General features: G+C 38.6%; 1 protein-coding gene across 1 annotated transcript in view; it reads left to right on the top strand.

Annotated features, from left to right (window-relative positions):
• Positions 1-2564: 2564 nt before the first annotated feature.
• Positions 2565-15384, top strand: part of LOC128745521 (venom protease-like) — a 32244-nt gene continuing 19424 nt past the window's right edge. Inside the window, exon 1 of the mRNA XM_053842595.1 lies at positions 2565-2796. Coding sequence (XP_053698570.1) covers positions 2565-2796 — 232 coding nt within the window. The remainder of the gene's footprint in view (positions 2797-15384) is intronic.

Here is a 15384-nt window from a genome sequence, read left to right as displayed (position 1 = left end):
CAGTATTCCCGTCATTAGAATCCTCCAGGCAGCGTTCTTCAGAACTTGACCGACAGACTTATCGACAGACTTCGCAGCCGATTATTAGAGTATAGGAAAATTACGGGGCTAGTGCAAAGATCCTCTTAACTCTGTAGCGGCACTGCCCAGTCGAAATTCGAACATATGACAACTGGCTTGTTAGGCCAGCATCGTACCCCGGAGCTAACTGGGCTGGCCACCTACTGTTTATGTTTCCAAATCAACGATATTCTGATATAAGCAGGTTGAAGTTTTCGAAAAGGTTCTATGCTTTATTTTCTCTTTTGCCACTTTCGACATACCTACTTGTGATTAAAAATTGACATTAACAACTGAAATAATAATTTGTAATATTACATGTGGAATAAGCAACAAAAACTTGTTTTGTTTTTATTACTGATTGCAAGTTTTCTCAAAAAGACAATATTAATGGTAGATTAACCACATTTGCAAAGTAATTTAAATTGAAAGATTGATATTTATCCAAAACAGCTGGTGCAGATAGAAACCTGATGTTATATCCGAAATTCGAAGACTATTTGGCCGGTATTAAGTCAGACCGAACCAAGTGACAAAACTCTGACTTCGATAAAAACGCGTTCAAAATTTGCTACTCTATATGTTTTAAAGCTATTAATCTTTCAAAATCATCTCATAGTTCTGGCTGTTTGTAACATTTATGTAATCTGATAAGAGTAAAATGTATAAAATGTAGCTAAGAAAATTCTTGATCGTTTGCTGTTTAACTCATTTTTGTAAATTTTGTGACTTGCTCCAGTCTGATTTAACACCGACCATTTTACGTGACAATTAGAAGAAATTATGTCATGGTACGACAAATTTCTTTTTTACTATTGATTTGGCTCTAATCGTCTTCAAGAAGATAGTAGAAAATGCTGTATAGTGGAAAATGACTAAACATGGAATAATTAAACTGAAATTACTCGAGCTAGAGAAAAAACCAACTTTTTATTTTCACATATGTTTGAAATAAAATTTCAAGCTTACAGAAACGGCCAAGTTTGATTTTTTCCGTTTGGCCCGTTTTGAGATATTCTATTCTAAAGAAGACTGATAAAACACAGGAAAAACGTTAGAACTCGTTATACGTATGAGTTTTCAACATACAATGTTCAACAAAAATTTGTCTTTTGATAAGAGAAACAACTATGTAAAACATTATGATGCAATAAAACCATTAAATTTGAAGTAATTAGCGAAAAAGTGATTTTTGAGAGGTCTTTACATAAAACGCCCTGTGAGATAGAAACTAAAAAATACGCCTACTGTGTCTTTCGCAAAGTTACTTATATAATCTTTAGCTACAACTTTGTCGAAGAAATTATTCTTCTATCTCTTTTCTACAAAAAGTTATTATGTGTTATGTGTTTACAAGCCAAACTGGAATCTAGCCATTGACTGCCTTTTAGAGTTAAACACCTTTGCTGAACAGCCGTTGTGATAAGAGCGTAACAGCTTTGCTGTTGGGCGTTATTATGAAAATAATTTGGGTGAAAAAATTCCTATTCAAATTGAAACCCCCAACGACATCACCTTCATATTTGTTAAAGCAAAAGAGTTATCCATTCCACGGATGATTGCCAAAGGTAAGGAACGTGTCTTTGTTATTCAAAATCATAAAGTTTTTCACCCTATTTTCAACCTAATTATTGACACCCTAATACATAGCATTTCTAGCAGGCAATAGTCAAAACTCATTCCTCTCACACGACAGCGGCAAATCAAATCTCCCAACTCTGCCAGATCATGGCACCGGGAGATCGCCTAGAGGCCAAGAACAAGTGAACGAACCACCAGACAGAAAGAAAGCTGTCGTCAGAGCACTAAAAAGAGCCTATATGGCTTCGAGCAAAAGGTTCAACAGGTGTACAGCTGCGGATTCTCTGTTTACAAAGCGTACTCGACGATGGACGTGACTGGGAGCCGGTATGGGTAGATCGCCTTCCCCCGCCGCCGTAGCGTACGATCACGATAGTCGAAGCGGTTTGAGCTGACTCCGCACCCGGAGAGGGAAGAGATCCGGTGAGAGCGAATATCAAGTGATTGAGCTTTACCACTGGAAGAAAGTCGGTGAAGGAAGCCTTCAACAGTCGGGAGTTGGATGGCATTGAGCAGTTCTATCGTGGGTCGTCGTTTGGTATAGACGTGTTTTTTCCAGCTTCCGCGATTGCAGTGTGCAGAAAGATAGTGCAAATTGGTATGAGGAAAGCTTGCCCGAAATTGTAGAAAAGAAAAATAGAAACGCGAGTTCGGAAGATCGAGATCACTCCAGTAACGGTCAACCAACGATCGACAAGAAGAATAATAAAGAAAGTGACACAAAATTATGCTTTGGTTAGATGTTGATTCCGTCAGTTGAATCATAAAATAGAATGTGCAATAACAGTGCTTCAATAGTAGGTTCTATTCGTGCGCACTCCCGAGCCTAGTAATCTGTAGCGAGAAACTGTTAGCCCCGGAAGCAACCACAAAGTGAGTGATTCTGGCCAAAAGCGAACAAGCGTGCTGCCACAATTAGCGCAATGAGGTGCATGTGCCGGAATGAATTGACCCACACGGCGGTGCTGGTGGTGGCGGTCATTCTGGCCGTGGCGGTCGAGGGAAAATTGGCAGCCCGCGGCAAGTACGAGATGATGGCCGCTTCAAACAAAAACACCGATGAGCGCAGCATGGTGGATAACGTGAAAATGATGTTCGGCGGCGGAACGAACAGGGCTCCGGCCCACGATACACCCTCGAGTTCCTGCAGTTGTCGTAAGTAGTGAGGAAAATAAATGGAATGCATTCTATCGTAAAATACTGTGGGTTTGCTTGAGCGGTTCTAGTTTCGATCACTGCTATTTTATAGGGCGAAACCAATTGGATGTGGAAAATGGCAGTTTGGTTTTTTGATATGTGAAATCTGCCTATTATTGATTTCAATAATATTATGCAAAGTTTATTCCAATTACCGTAGGCTTAACTGTAAATTTTTAAATTTTAAGATAACTAAATATTGAAATATTGTTCCGTTCCTTTCATTTTAAAAAACTTGAAAAATTTCAAAGCACCGAATCATTTTGTCTTATAAATACAGAAAATTATCACATTAATCATGATTAATTAAATGTATGAATTCACGACGAAGATTGATAGTTCTATTGTAATATTTTGAAGACGATACTTTAGTAGTTCTTCACACACTTTTTTATAAAAGTAATCACCACTGGAAACATGAGTTAAGGCAGTAAAGGCAAGAATTCAAAAAGCAGAACTATCTGATCTAAAGAAAAGAACTAATTGGTCGCTGAGACCAAGAAAGCGTTACCACACTTACTCGAGATATGGAGCGCCCAGAAGGTCTATGCAACGCAAATCGTTGTAATTTAGTGATCATAAATCCACACCTAAGTCTTCGAATCATTTTGTTTGAGTAACATCGGCTCTCTAGTTATTCTACTCGTTAAACAGTAACGCAGCAGGTTGCATATCTGACAGTGCATTAGGAAACAATCCCGATTTCGATTCGCTCTCTCGTTCTTTAAAAGTTTTGGAAAAGACTGCATTTCGAAGGAATTAGCTCATTCCAATACATTATTATTTTTGCTGTTACTGTTTTGTCAAAATATAAAAGCAGCTGCTTCAACGGTTGGGAATTCCCGCAGGAAAATGACTCACGACACTTCTTCTGTTTGCTGGAGATAAGTTGGAAGAAAGCAGTTAGAACTAAAAAAGCATTACAAATGTGTAATTAACTAAAAGCCTATGTCAATGTCAATATTCAACTAGAGCATATGGTGGTAGTTTTGGAGCGGTTTTGTTTATTCGACACTTCGCACTGGTATTTCGTAAACCTAAAATGTTTATATCGCCATGAAAATGATCAGCAAATAATGTGGTACATGGTTGACAAGATTATGTAATAGTTTACCACTTACCATAAGAGAAAATTCCACCAATTTTTAGCATTTAGCATCAGGATTCAGGATTAAACAAGAGCCCCAACTTTGAGAGCAAATGCACTGAATGCTTTCGGGTTCAGAATTCCTAAAGTGTTTCGTTTTCTTCCAACTCCTGCAGCATTTGAATAGATAAATTATTTGGCATGCCTATAGCCCTTAGTCTGATATCATTGGAATGCTGTTTCTCGCTTTTCCTATATCAATAATTAATCTTTTAAGGACGTGAAGATGCCCAGAATTTGTTCAAGACCTCTAAACTGTTGATCAGATCGTTGTTTCGCTACACTGAGATCATAATTTCGTATTTATTTAGAATTTTTTTTGTAAAACTACATTTGTAGCTGAAAAAAAATCCAATCATTTTAAAACATTCGTAGCCTTATTTTCTACCACAAAACTACCAAAATTTGGTTCGAACATGTCTGGCATCGTTATCGATAAGATCGGGTAGAGAATCTACTCTTTGCCTATACTTGTGCAATTAACGGGTGGCAACTAATATTTTAGATTTTTTTCGCGGCCCCTATACTCAACAATAAACGAGCTCAGAGAGAAATGAAAGTAAGTATGTGATAGCTCTCTCTCCTCTTTTTGTCAATATTTATTGTTTTGTTTATGCTTACCCAGTTTTGCTTAAAATGGTGTCGAAAAAAGAAGCATCCCAAGCAACAATGTAAGTTTTATTGTACTCTTATGGCGGTCTTCATGGCTAATTTTGGTCTTAAATGCCATCATAAGAGTGTAATAAAACCCAAAATGTTACTTGGGATGTCGGGAGCGTGATGTACACTTCTATGAACTGCCACAGAAATCTCGGCAATAAGTATACGGTACAACATTTAATAAGCGAATATGTTGCTGCTTCGACTGTTTACCATATCCTAAGATACCCAATAACTATTCGCAAGTAAGGTAGTGGAAGACCAGCCAAAATTAAGCCCGCAGAAGGACATCCCTTCCCTTTCTCGTGCCTTCAAGAACAAGCCCCCTGGTTTGGCTATCAATTAACATGTGCACCAGACGAATGTTTGAAGAAAATTTTGATCCCGTTTCTGCAAAAACATCATGTAGATGGACAATACGTGTTTTGGCCGGATAGAGCATCATCGCATTACGCCAAAAAACACAATCATTCCTGAATACCCATTCGATCCCATTTGTACCCAAAACCCCGGCACGACAAATCTGTCTCAGAGCGCCCAATCGAAGATTTCTTCAGGATTTTGAGTTCCTTGGTGATACAAAACTAATTGGAGAGCCACGAATTGCAAACAGTTGATTGATAGAATCAAGAGATGCATTCGCAAAGTTGACATGACGGCCGTACAACGCTTCTGTTTCGACATCAAACGGTAGCTTCGCCGAACAGCCGATTATGGATCGTTTTCAAATGTACACTATTTTTTTTCAACAATGGATAATGTATCTTCAATTTCGGTAAATCAGATCTTCTTCAAGCATCTTTGTCTTATTTGACAGCTTGAGAAAAAAATTCCAAAATTTTAATTGCCACCCGTTATGATTTGCTTCATATACAGTCGTGATTTGTGACATCGAATGACCTTGATACTACTAAGATTCGAACCCACGTCCACTCGCTTGTCAAAGCAGACTCGCTAAGCTTACGGCTACGGAGCCTCTCTTGGCCGCATAGATAACGGGTCATGTTTTACAATCATTTCATGATTTTAATGCGGACAGCCATATGATGATCGGTGGTTAATAAAATGGCCGCATAGTTTCTTATCGAACTTTGGTGAATAAAGTTTTCATCCTTCTCTAAATGTACTGCAGCTGCTGATAGTCTGGAAAAAGAATCTGTTTCCTAGCCTCTTTCCTTTTCCGCTTGACTTATTTTACTTTCCCTTAGTAGCAACGGTCCATTATTGATCCTTCACCGAGCGAGTACTGTCGATTCTGGGTTGCCATTCTCCACTCCTCTTGCTGAACGTTCATCGTCCTCAATAGCGCACAGATATTGGAAGCCCAATTTGCAGCTGCAACTCGTCGTTTTACTTCGCGGCTTACAACGTTGTCACATGTCACGAGCGTACCAAGGTATATAAATTCCTCCACTACTCCAACCATGTACTTCATTTGGGATGTTAATGGTAAGTCCCAATCACACTGCTTTTAAAGGTCTAAAGGTTTCTTCCACTGCTCTACGGTTGATTCTGATGATATCGTTGTCATCCGCAAAACCAAAAAGCATGTCCCAGGTAACAATTTGGGTTTTATTACACTCTTATGATGGCATTGAAGACCAAAATTGATCATGAAAACAGCCATAAGAGTCCAATAAAACTGATATTGTTACTTGGGGTGAGATTTCGTGATGATAGTTCTGTTCCTTTCCTCGTTTGCTCTTGGTTTTGCACCTTCCAAGGTAATGTTGAATAGCAGGTTAGAGAGTTGCTTCAGTCCATCCAACGCACAATGGGCAAAAACGAGCTCGTAATCCCAAGAATTAGAAGCCGCTGGTTTGGAAGCTTACAAGATACCTATTCCTATGTAAAAAATGCAGTAAATCGATTGGTGATGGTTTCATCCTGCGCAGGCTTCGGAAAGTGGTCCATTTTACCCGATTATCCCCAAAAACCGTGATGAAAGCTAATTAAACAGTATAAAAACTTATTTTCCGCCAGTAAAATGAATTCAAATAGCTTCTAAACGTTGTCAAAACATCAGAAGAAACAAATCACATTCATTCCACACTGTGCGAAATGCAAGAATAATCCATTTTGCCCAATTCACCCCTGGTCTAATGGAAAGTGGTCCATTTTGCCCGATTATCCCCAAAAACCGTGATGAAAGCTAATTAAACAGTATAAAAACTTATTTGCCGCCAGTAAAATGAATTCAAATAGCTTCTAAACGTTGTCAAAACATCAGAAGAAACAAATCACATTCATTCCACACTGTGCGAAATGCAAGAATAGTCCATTTTGCCCAATTCACCCCTAAATACATAGTAAAACCTAATTAAAGCGATTAAAACTAATTCAAAGACAGGGGAATAAACTCGAATAGCACCGCAGTACATTCGAAAGATATCAGGAGAGTTGAATGTTTAGTACCGTGATAAATTCACTATTGATCCTTTTTACCTGATTATTCTCCTAGATCTACAAAAACACGTTCATTTGCTATTGCGTAAAAAATTCGTAATTTTTCAACGATGGTGTCTTTAGAGAAGTTTATCGGTAAAATTAAACTATTGAAATATTGGCTTTTTAAACTATTGGAGTGATCTCATATTCATCTATCAGGGTGATACAAATTTTTGTTTTTTTTAATTCACCCAAAAAAAATTTTTTCTTCAGAAAATTTGTAGACCACGCTAAAATGAGCAACTTTGCTGCATATGGTAACTATATATCTTTTATTTGTTGCGAAATATAATGATTTGCTTAAAAAGTACACTTAAAAATAAATAACTTACACAATAACTTTGCATCCAATTTATTTATTGCTTTCAACTGTTCCCCAAAGTTATTCAGTATGATAAAATACACATTTTTCCTGAAGACTGTTTTTGCCTTTGAGTTAGTTTTAATCGCTTTAATTAGGGTATCTATGTATATGGGGGTGAATTGGGCAAAATGGACTATTCTTGCATTTCGCACAGGATTAAATCGAATCGAGGATTTGATTCTACTGATGTTTTGACAACATTTGGAAGCTATTTGAATTCATTTTACGGGCGGCAAAGAAGTTTCTATATTATTCAATTAGCTTTTATCATGATTTTTGGGGATAATCAGGCAAAATGTATCACTTCCCGAAGCCTGCGCAGGATGAAACCATCACCAATCGATTTCCTGCATTTTTTTACATAGGAATAGGTATCTTGTAAGATTCCAAACCAGCGGCTTCTAATTCTTGGGATTACGAGCCTGTTTTTGCCCATTGTGCAACGTCATGAAAGCGGTTGAGGTCTCATCCGATATTCTGAAGCAATATTTTTACCCAACCAGCGTTTGCACGAATCAGTGTAACTAGTTTCGTCAGAAAGCCATGTTCAGCAGTATCTGCCACAGCTCATTTCGTTTGACTGAATTGTAGACCGCCTTAAAATCCATAAACAGATGATGAGTCTGCAAGTTGTACTCTAGGAAATGGTCTAGAAGCTGACGCAAAGTAAACATCTAATCCGTAGTGAAGCGACCCTCATAAACGCTAGTTTGGTACGCATTCCGACGAAGCATTCCGTTAACGGCCTTAGTCTACAGAACAGGATGCAGAATTGACCAATGTAATGCCTCACCTTTTTACCTTTGTTATACTATATAACAAAGGTTTAGAAATTGGTCGAAAAACACGAAATTGATCCGAGGCCCGTAGGGCCGAATCACATATACCAATCGATAGAGCTCGACGAACTGAGCAATGTCTGTGTGTGTGTGTGTATGTGTGTATGTGTGTATGTGTGTATGTGTGTATGTGCAGCTCATTTTCTATCGCCTGTTTCTCGAAGATGGCTGAACCGATTTGATCGCTTTTACTTTTGTTTGAAAGGTATTATTGTCTAGTATATCACTATTGAATTGCTTTGCGGTCCGACGTTTCGTTTAAAAGTTATAAGCAAAAATGTGAAAACTACGTGACACGCGTTTCTCCTGAACTACGCAACCAATTTTAACGATCTTAGTACCAAACGAAAGCTCTTGCTGTTACTAAACTTTTTACCAAGTTTTATTGAAAACGGACAAGCAGTTTAAAAGTTAGCATTAAAAAACCATTTTTGATAAGGTTCAAATGATCGCCTGTTTCTCAGAGATGGACAAACCGATTTATGCGCTATAAGTTTTATTTGGCAGGTAATATAGCCGGATAGATCACTATTGAATGGTTTTTGGATTGGACGTTTAATTTGAAAGTTATGAGCAATCGTATACACCACACCAAAATTAACAATAATTTATAATGATTTTAACCAAGATAATTTACCTAATTTCAATTATTTTATTATCAAACGAAAGGTTTTGACACTACGAATATATATGCAAAATTTCATAAGAATTGGTTTTACCGGTCAAAAGATATCAATCCTCGAACGCTCGCGCCAACTTTTGCAACACAGTTACTCGCGCGCACAATAGCCCAAAACCAAAGAAAACGTGCGCACTAGAGTTTTGACTAGGAAAACTTGTTTTTAAGTTTATCGAACCTTCAGAAGAGTTTCTTGAAATTGAATGCTCTATCATCTGGTGCAATTTAAATTAGGATTAATCCCCCTAAAAGTGAAAAAAAATTTTTTTTCAGTTTCAATATAACACATTGATATGTTCTGCAAAGTTTTAGAGCCTATTATTACAAGAAATTTTGCTGAAGACTGTAACCTGAGATAGAAGCGAAGATAGAGAAATCTTATTTATTGTTTCTGTATTTGTAAAATCAGTTTTTCTATTTTAGCTCTTTTTGTAATTGTTGTATGACTTTTTCATGTGTTACAAAGTTATACAAATAGTAAAAATACACAACTTTGCTGAAAATAGTATACCTCTATGTTTGCTTGTTTAGGAACTGTAGAACTTTGATTATAAAAATACCCTGATTTTAACCCCGAATTACTCGACTACCAACTGACGGATACATTTTAAACATTTTACATTTGCTGATAGTTTTGCTACATACAGACATCATTTTTCCATATGAAGTAACGTGAAAAAAATTCCAGTTTGGGACCAATAGCGGTACACCCACGGTTGCCAGTATGCCATATAAATCTGGATTTTGCCAGATTTTTGATTGCACGCCAGACCAACAGACAAAGCTTAAAACCTTCCAGATATTTGGCAATGTGCCAGATTTTCGATCCTTCGTCTTGCAAAAAGGTCATCACTTCTAATTTTGGACAAAATTTTGCATCTACGGTGAGCAAAACGAGCAAGATTTTTTCAGGAAAACGCCTCCCCATCGGACTAATTTACCACCAGATTTTTGCCAGACACTTTTATTCGTGTTCGCCAGATTTTCGGGAAAACCTGGTGGCAACCTTGGGTACACCTCACATGCTGCTTGCTTCGTTTCTGTGCTCTCGGTTTATGCTGATCTATTTTCCTAACAATTTAAAGTATTATTGTATTGAATAATTCAGACATTTTGCTGAACATTTTTTGAAGAATATACGTTAGTTAAACACCGATTAGTAAATATGGCATTCAAAAACCTACACATGTTATTCAGAATACAACAGCGTGAGTAACCGAAGGTTAATAAAAATTGATGAAATTTTTTCAAGAAAACCTTATTGATGCATAGTTATGCATAGTTCAAAAACCTATAAACTAGACCTTTACTACGCAATGTATATGTTAAAGAATAATATTTCTTCTTACAACTTACTTTTACTTGCACTTACCCACATTAGTAACAACTTACTCAGCAATTTCATGAGAAAAAGAACTATCAAAATTTGTAAGTGCTACTATTTTGTTCAAATTTTGTAAGCTTATTCAATTTCCAAAATTTTTATGTAAACCAACGCACAATGGAACGTTAACTAATAGATGAATTATGTTCCGAAGACGTGTCGATTTCTATCTCAAATAGCAAGTAAGACCGTATAACAAAGGTTCCTTTCACCAATAGTTGGATTAAATCAGGTTTTTTACACTCAAGTCAAAGTGCTTTTCTATAAATAGAACAAATGAGGCCATCCAACCACTCCTACGGCAATTGTTATTTCTCCCAGACCCTGATAAAGATCCGGTGGATTGCATCGTACCCGGCTTAATACAACACTAATTGACTTCGGTTTCCCTTCACGCTATTGGTGACTAGGCGTTGGAAACAACGTTGCATTGTTGAATGGTGAACAAGATGGTGAACGGTTAACAGAAATAGGATAACGATTGAGGATGATGGACCAAGTGTGGATCTCTGGAAGTGTGGAATTAAACAGTATAAAAACTTATTTGCAAACCAACCACCTTACCACCTTACCAGCTGAAAAACGGCAAAGTGGCTGGAAAGAACGGAGTCCCCGCCGTACTTTTGAAAGTCGGGAGCGAACGGCTTTTTTGTACAATCCATCAGATTATAGTAAAGATATGGACTGAGGAGGAACTACCCTGAGGCCGTTGCAGGAAACCTTTGTTGGCGAATGCCAGTGGGATCTTCCAGAGAAACTCTCCACGGCAGACCAAATGTACACCTTGCGACAAATCCTCGATGTATTCCGAGAATTCAACGCATGTCTGAACCGTACTGAACCATACTGCGTGAAAAATCCCACGAAATTTAATTGAGATGGTACGTCGCGCCCGTGCCTAATGAAATATACAGAAAAGCACCCGCTACCCGTTTCAGTGTAGTCTTTTAGACAACGCCAACGGTGTCTAATACATCGGCAACACTCGGAATTGCGTGCATTTACTTCGGAAAAGATTCTCGGGTATATGCTGGACGATCAACGTGAACTCGTGTCTTTTTGCTAGCGTTAGGTTTCCGTATTCCCTTTTCTATTTCATTTACTCACCCGCTATTCGAAGGACAGGCGTGCAGAAATCATCACGAAATCTCATATGCTTCGAGGGTTTCTGGACGACATCGACATCATCGGTGTTAACCGTAGAGCTGTGAAAAAAGCATTCACGCATCTTAAGGAGGAAGCTGCTAGTATAGGGTTTACAATAGATTCTACCTAGAAATAAAGTAGATATATGGCGGCTAGTGGACAGCGTGGCAGCCCTTCGGGTGTTGGGACTGCGGTAGTGGTAGATGGAGATACTTTTGAAGTAGTCGACGAATTTGTTTACCTTGCTGCGTTAGTGACATGTGACAACGATGTAAGTCGTGAAATAAAAAGGCGGATGGCGGCTGCCAACAGGGCCTTCTACGGATCACGAAGCCAGCTGAGGTCCCGTAGCCTACAAGTCCGTACAAAACTTGCGCTCTATAAGAAACTAATTCTCCCGGTGGTACTCTACGGCCACAAATCGTGAACGTTGTAAGAGAGCGATCGACGAACTCTTGGCGGTTTTGAGCATAAGATCCTACGATCAATTCTTGGCGGCATATTAGACGAAGGGGTCATGAAATATACCAAGTATACAAAGATGTGGCGAGATGAAGCGACTAAAACACGACGGGTTACAATGGACTGGCCACGTAGCAAGGATGCCGAATGAAAGACCAGCGAAAAAAATATTTAGTAGAGAGCCCGATGGAGGCCGACGACTTCGAGGCAGACCCCGTACTCGTTGGACGAGCGCTGTTGATGTGGATGCTAGAGCAGCGGGTTTTAGGAGCGACTGGAGGCCGGCAGTCCAAGACCGAGAAACATGGAGACGTCTCCTGAATTCGGTATAGATTCGATAAGCGGGTTGTCGCCGAAAAAGTAAAGTAAGGTTCAATATCTTATTGCTGTTATTATTGTTGGTAATTCGTGTCGAGCGTGAACATTCTATTCCGGGCTGAGAAGCATTCTTGGAACAATTCTCGAATAGTTGAATGTTGTCTTTGATGGAAGGCACTGCAATCCTTGTTGTTGGTGGACTGTATGTATTGGTTCGCATAATCCTTCCCAATTTCCAGTTCTTTTGTGGCAAGTTTTGATCTTCCAGAAGCATTCGTGGCAGTGGATTCTTCTTATATTTCGTGGCTTTGTTTTTTTTTTTTGTTAGATGATAGTCATTCGTGACTACGGCGGGGCTCGGATTTAAACCCGAGTCCTCGACGTGAGAGGCGTGAATGCTAACCACTACACCGGAACTGACCCATTGGTTCGTTGTTGTAGAGTTTGTAAGTAGTTATTCTTCCATATTTTTTTTGATCCAAAATTTGTCACGTAATCTTTGTAGAAACTGCCAACGACAGAGACGGTTAACAGAGATATTATGGTAGCTTAGCGACCGTGACGACAAAAGAGTCTATGAAGCCTGTAAATGAAAGGGTCCAATACTGTCAGGCCCTCTAATTCTGAAAGTCAGCGTAAGATTTGTGGTGACATGCATCATTTGTCATGTTTTAGGCCGCCAAACCAAAGTAAAACAGTTGAAGCTAAATATAACATCAGGCATATTTGCTGCCATATTTTTATAAAATCTGGAAATGCCAACAATCAGTGTTCAAAACTATGTGTTCCAATTAAGAAGGGAATCGTTACAAGAGTTGTTATGAATCAGGTATTAGTTAAAAGAAGTTATTTGAAATTAATTATCTTTTAATTAATTATCTTAAAGTTACTCACTAGGTTTCAAAAAATAGTATAAATATTCGAATCCCATTATCATACATTTTCGATCACGATCATAGCTGGTCGTTAGAAAGTGGCAACAAATTTTCACTTTTAAATTTATATACGCCTGCCAGATCACCAGCTGGAGAATTTCGAGCGAACAACATTTCCAAAGCTGTTGTCCAAGTACGACCGGACCGATATGTACCGTGCCGTGCGATCGTCAAATAGGCGGAAAAATATATGGTAATTCGAGACTCTCAAATATTTATCATCCCGTCGACCGGAGTAAAACACCGGGTTGCGCACGGCAAACCTTTCCGCCGTAGTAACGCGGGGCCAGAAGCAGAAAAAAACGGGAATGGTTAGCTTTTCGTGTTAATTAACGACCTGATCTTCCCGCTTTAGCCAAATGTGAACAGGTAACCTTTAGTGTATTCCGATTTCAAGGCCGTGAAGGCGGTGGTGACGGCAGCCGAAACCGGACACTGCTTGTAAGATATTGCAATTATTATTGGAACGTTGAGATAACTTCACACCTGTGCGGCTGTGGAGAGCATTTGAGCCCTTAATTTATCAACGAAATTCATCCTTCCACTAATCATGTAATCGGGATTTTCAGGTGTGGTGTGGTTCAGGTTCAGTTGAGACCAATTTTTTAGCTCTAATTTTTTTAACGGCACTGTTCGAAACCGATTTATTATTCTGCAAAATTGATACTGTATGCCAAATGCAGCGTAAACCCGAAATAAGTAGGAGCCCTCGTTTTAGGTTGGCTTTGAAGTAAGTTTTTTGCATTCGTACAGGTACGGTACTTCGGCACGAGATGAAGCAGAAATCGCTCTTCTAAGTTGAATCTGTTTGTTTTACATCCATTTCAATTCAAACGGTTCGATTGCTAAATTTATGCTGATTTAGCGTTTAATAAGTATGCCCAGCTTCCTCAGCATAGCTACAGCATGAAAAGATAGGTTAAATAGGATGGACCTAAGTGTTCTGGGTAAGGGACGACGTTAGGGAAACAACTCATTAGCAGGAAGTATTTTAAAATTGGCCAAAAACCCACGCTTACTGGTTCGAAACATGGCAGCGCATCTCTGCACAGTTGAAAACCGTTTTTGCTGCTGCGCTCCATCTCGTGCTTGGGAAGTGGGACACGGCTTTGGGAACTGCAAGCGTGATCCGGCCGGTGAATGTACCGGTTCGCCGGTTTTTGGTCTGGGTTCAATTATACAATTAAATACGCTAGGTCCCGGAGTTCAGGCGTGGTTACGTTTTATGTTTTTCCTCGGGCTTTTCTTGCCAGGCCTCTCAAGCTTTTGTTTTCTGAAGTATAAATGGAACCGCCGTCGAGTGCCGAATTTTTGCATACACCGACGACTGCACATAATTCTTAATTTCGGGCATGCGTTTTTTGTTGAGGTGGGGGCGTATTCTCAGTGCAGCTTCGCTTTCACTGTTTTCATTTTGGAGGATAAAATTTCGGTTAAAGGTTAGTTTTAATTGTTCAATCAAGATCAGATCGGAATTGTGCACGTTTACGGTAAATAAACATGATTACCTGACAGGTAAAAGGTAATAATAGTTTGTGAAAGCGATTACATAGCTTAGGGCAATTAAGGCACACTGCCTTTGAATTGCATACCGGCAAAAGCGTTCATTGTTGTTGAAACTAAAACTAAAACATTTTGATCAGATAGTAATATCAGCCTGAACATGGATACTTCCTAGAGAATGAATATAATTATTGGGGTGACTGAAAATAACTATTGTAGCAGCAAAAACATTCCCATCAGCACTGAAACCTTGAAACTTTGAATCACGAAAATTTTGTATTTTTTAGAAAAAATGCAAATTTGGTTCCTATCTTTAAGTGATCCAGTGTATACAATCGTATTAGCAAATACTGAAGGCGTTAACGATAGTCGAGAGTAAATTGACTAAAACGTCACGTAAAAAAAGATTAAAAATTTTAACAAAAACTCAACAAGACCAATAAGTATAAGATACAGTGTGATTTAAACTCGAATCAAGTATATCTTACGACATTTCTGTATCAAAGATCACCATGGAAGAAATTCCCCATAAATGCATTTCCGGCGAGAAAAGGATTGATGATGAATTCATTACTTAACATATCACCAGACACTGCGAACTGTCAAGAGTCATTAAATCCTAAAATAAATGTCGTGTTTTATACTTACCATAAACTTACCA

This window comes from Sabethes cyaneus, chromosome 1 (assembly GCF_943734655.1).
Source record: "Sabethes cyaneus chromosome 1, idSabCyanKW18_F2, whole genome shotgun sequence".
NCBI lineage: Eukaryota > Metazoa > Arthropoda > Insecta > Diptera > Culicidae > Sabethes > Sabethes cyaneus.
The sequence above is the reverse complement of the archived record's forward strand: the minus strand, read 5'-3'. Positions and strand labels throughout refer to the sequence as shown.